This window comes from Numida meleagris, chromosome 3 (assembly GCF_002078875.1).
Source record: "Numida meleagris isolate 19003 breed g44 Domestic line chromosome 3, NumMel1.0, whole genome shotgun sequence".
NCBI classification, from domain to species: Eukaryota; Metazoa; Chordata; class Aves; order Galliformes; family Numididae; genus Numida; species Numida meleagris.
In genome coordinates this window covers 105,508,897-105,512,804 of record NC_034411.1, presented here as the reverse complement: position 1 = coordinate 105,512,804, position 3,908 = coordinate 105,508,897, and the positions used below count along the sequence as shown (strand labels likewise).

At 68.0% G+C, this 3,908-nt stretch overlaps 1 protein-coding gene across 1 annotated transcript; it reads right to left on the bottom strand.

Moving 5' to 3' along the window:
- LOC110396408 (cGMP-dependent protein kinase 2-like) lies at nt 287-3,906 on the bottom strand (the record flags this gene model as incomplete). The annotated part of the gene is made up of 17 exons (XM_021392023.1): nt 287-714; nt 791-866; nt 944-1,006; nt 1,117-1,233; nt 1,302-1,465; nt 1,551-1,692; nt 1,762-1,851; nt 1,938-2,068; nt 2,140-2,278; nt 2,432-2,476; nt 2,753-2,800; nt 2,908-2,973; nt 3,086-3,174; nt 3,254-3,331; nt 3,407-3,470; nt 3,562-3,667; nt 3,744-3,906. Coding segments are annotated over 17 exons (1,668 nt in total), but the record flags the coding sequence as incomplete, so codon positions are not given.

The following is a 3,908-nucleotide window of genomic DNA, read 5'->3' as shown; positions in this document are numbered from 1 at the left end:
GTTAGGAGCGTATTAAGGCCACGGGGCTGAGCGCATCCCTGCGGCACCGTGGGGACCGCCACCCACTGCCATTGCCCCCAGGGACCTTCACGGCGCCGGTGAGCGGGCGCTACCTGGTGAGCGCAGTGCTGACGGGGCACAAGGGCGAGAAGCTGGAGGCGGTGCTGTCGCGCTCCAACCAGGGCATAGCGCGCCTGGACTCGGGGGGCTTCCAGCCGGAGGGCCTGGAGAACCAGCCCATCGCCGAGCTGCAGCCAAGCCCCGGCTCGCTGGGGGTCTTCAGCCTCATCGTGCCGCTGGAGGCGGGCGAGACGCTGTGCGTCGACCTGGTGGCGGGGCGGCTGGCCCACGCGCCCGACGAGCCCCTCACCGTGTTCAGCGTCGCGCTGCTCTACGACACCCTGTAGGGACCCCCCGCCCCGCCACGCAGACCCCCCCACACCCCGTTATTTATCGGCACCCCCTGTCCCTGCGCCCACGCTGCCACGTGCCCCGCGCCGCCCCCCTACGCCCCGTCCCACCCAATAAAGATGCGACACCGGGTTTTGTACCCCCGTCTCCTGCCTCCTTCCTGCCCCGTCGCTTTATTGTCCCTCCGGGGGGGTTCCCACCACCATCCCGTTGCCATCAGAACTCCTCGTCCCATCCCGAAAGCTCATCCTCCACCGGCGTCGAATCAACTGAGAACCGCTTGAAGTTGACGTAGGGGGGGCCCTGAGGGGTGGGGTCAGCACCAGGTCCCCAGCCTGCCCAGAGCCCCCCCCCACACACACACACCCCCCATCCCCACCTCCTTCAGCAGCTGCATGGTGGGCGCCTCCATCTGCCGCAGCGCGAGTCGCTTCCATCGGATGGCCCCGAACCACCTGGGGACAGGGGGCTGCAGGAAGGGCTGGGGGAGGGGGGGGCATGGGATACCCCCTCGACCTCTGTGTCCCCTCACCTGTGCTTCTTAATGCCACGGATACCGCTGGCCGTGTTCCCCAGGCGCTGCCCTGGGCGCCTCCTGTGAAGGGAAGTGATGGGATGGGAATGGGAATGGGGATGGGGATGGGGATGGACATGGGGATAGGGATGGAGATGGGGGTTGGGGTGGGGACAGGGATGGAACTGGACCTGCAAAGCTTGGCAATGAGGGAGCAGGCGGCCTCACTGAGGAAGGCAGGGAAGGAGAAGATGCCATCCAGAATGCGGCTGTAGATCGTCTGGGGGTCGGCGCTGTGGAAGGGAGGCCTGCACGGCACAGGGGAGTCACAGCTGGCCAGGGGTGACTCAGGCTTGGCCCTGAGGCACACGCTCACCTGCCCACCAGCATCTCAAACACCAGGATGCCCAGCATCCAGAAGTCAACAGCGAAGTCGTGGCCCTCATGGCGCAGCATCTCAGGCGCCAGGTACTCGGGCGTCCCGCAGAAGGAGAACGTCTTCTCCCCACGCTCCAGCTCCTTAGCGAAGCCAAAGTCCACCTGCGGCACAGCGGCCCTCAGCCCCCCAAGCCCAGATCCCCACACAGGTGTCAGGACCCATAGTGCTGCCCCCGAGCCTCAGTACCAGCTTGACATAACCCAGCTGGTCCAGCATCAGGTTCTCAGGCTTCAGGTCCCGGTAGACGATGCCGTGGCCGTGCAGATACTCCAGACCCTCCACCACACAGGCGGAGCAGAACACAGCCAGCGGTTCCTCAAAGCAGCGCCTGCAAAGCAGGACCAGATTGGGCACGGCTGCAGCACATGGCTGCCCACCCCGTGCCCTGGGCTCCTACACCTCGCGCAGCTTGGTCCACAGCTCTCCTCCCTGGCAGAACTCCAGCAGCAGGTAGATGTGCTGAGCGTCGCGGAAGGAGCCGAAGAACCTGCGGGTGGGAGCAGCTCAGTGCCCCACACAGTCCCCAGCCCCACACAGCCTCCAGCCCCACACAGCCCCCAGCCCCCCGCTCACCCCACAATGAAGGGGCAGTGGCTGCGGGCCAGCACCCGCCGCTCCGTGCGCATGTGCTCCTGCTGCCGCGTCCGCACCACCCAGTCCTTGCGGATCCGCTTCAGCGCGAAGAGCTGCTCGCGGCACCGCACCTGGCGGAGGGCACCGGGATGGGGACAGGGATGGCACAGCGGAGAGCCCGCGGGACGGGCACGGCTCTCACCAGCTCCACCCTGCCGAAGCCGCCGGTGCCCAGCACGACGGGCTGCCCCTGCTTCTGGCCCTCCTCGTAGTGCACGGCCAGCAGCTCCTCCAGCTGCACCGCTGGGCAGGGCTGCGGCAAGCGGGGGGACCCCCAGCTCCTGCAGGGAGAGCAGCGCCCTGCAGAGCCTGCACTCAGAGTGCCTGTCCCCATCCCCATCGCTACCTCATCCCATCCCCATTCCCATCCCCATCCCCATCCCATCCTCATCCCTATCCCCATCCAACCCCCATCCCATCCATCCCACGCTGACCTCCTGGGTTCCGTCGGGGCGGGCACCTCTGTTGCAGATGCATTTCTGCAAAGGGAAGCAGCCCCAGCTCAGCCCCCCCTGACTCCCAGAGCCACACAGTGTGGCTGGGATGGGCATAGGATGGGTTCTGGGATCTGGGGTTCTGGACCCATCACGCTGGGCTGCATGCAGGCTGTGCTGAGCACGCGCTGGGGCCGTGCTGTGTTCCCAGGGCAGAGTCCAGGACCCGCTGCAGGTGCCACGTCACCGCGCCCAGCACCCACCCGGGCTGCGATGTGCATGGGGACATCAAGGCCAGCGCGTCCCCATGGGGACACTCACGCATCCGAGTCATGGCGGGGGCAGAAGGGGATGATTTCCAGGAAATCCCTGTGAGGCAGAGCAGGTGTCAGTTCCATGCAGGGACACAGGGACACGGGGACACGGGGACATGGAGACATGGGGATGTGAGGACGTGTGAACACAGGGACACCCACTCCTTGGCCACAGTGATGCAGGTGACCTGTCCCTGTGCTTGGCACGACGCTGTGCGGCGGATGTTCCTGTGCAAAGGAGCGGGTGTGCAAGAGCTCTGTGCACGTGAGAGCCAGTGCATGCGTGTGCACGAGAGCCGCACGCATGTGGCGCTGCCCCGCAGCCCTGCAGGGCACCTACTGCAGCAGTGAGAGCTCCCCAAAGTGCTCGCCCGCGCCCAGCACCCGCAGCAGCTTCTCCTGCCCCTCCTCGCGCCGGCTGACCCGCACCTGTGGGGATGTGGGGCTGAGCGGGGCAGGGGGGGACCCAGTGCTGCCCCACGGCACCGCCCCACGGCACCGCACCCACCTCGCCTTTCAGGATGATGTAGAAGTTCTGCCCCTCGTCGCCCTCGCGGATGATGACATGGCCGGGTGCAAAGGAGCACTACGGGCAGAGATGGGTGCTCAGGGTTGCGCTGGGTGGGGGACCCGGTCCCGCGGACCCCGCCTGCATCCGTACCTCCTCCATGGCGTCAAGCAGCTTGGAGAGGTGGCTGTCCGACAGCTCCTGCAGCCAGTGCACCCTGCGCGAGGGCACGGCTCCTGTGCGTGCTGCATCCCCCCTGCATCCCTCCCGCGCTCGGTGCTCCCCCCGGCGGCCGAAGCCGGACTCACTCTCTCAGGACCCGCAGCACATCGGCCCGCCGCTGCCGGGCGTTACCAGTCGCGATGGCGCGGAACCGCTGCCGGTCGATGGCCCAGAGGCGCACGGGGCCGAGCGCTGGGGTAGAGCGGGGTGAGCGGGGCGAGCCGGGTGCCGGGGGGAGCGGGGCCGGACGCAGGGGGCGGGCGCTTACCCCGCACGGTGGCGGTGCGCCGGCAGTGGTACAGGATGGCCAGCTCCCCGAAAATGTCTCCGGGCCCCAACGTGCGGAGCCGGCGGCCCCGCTGCGTCACGCTCAGGCGTCCCTCTGCGGGGTGCGGGCGGCCTCGTGCACCGCGGCGGACGCGCACGCGCACAC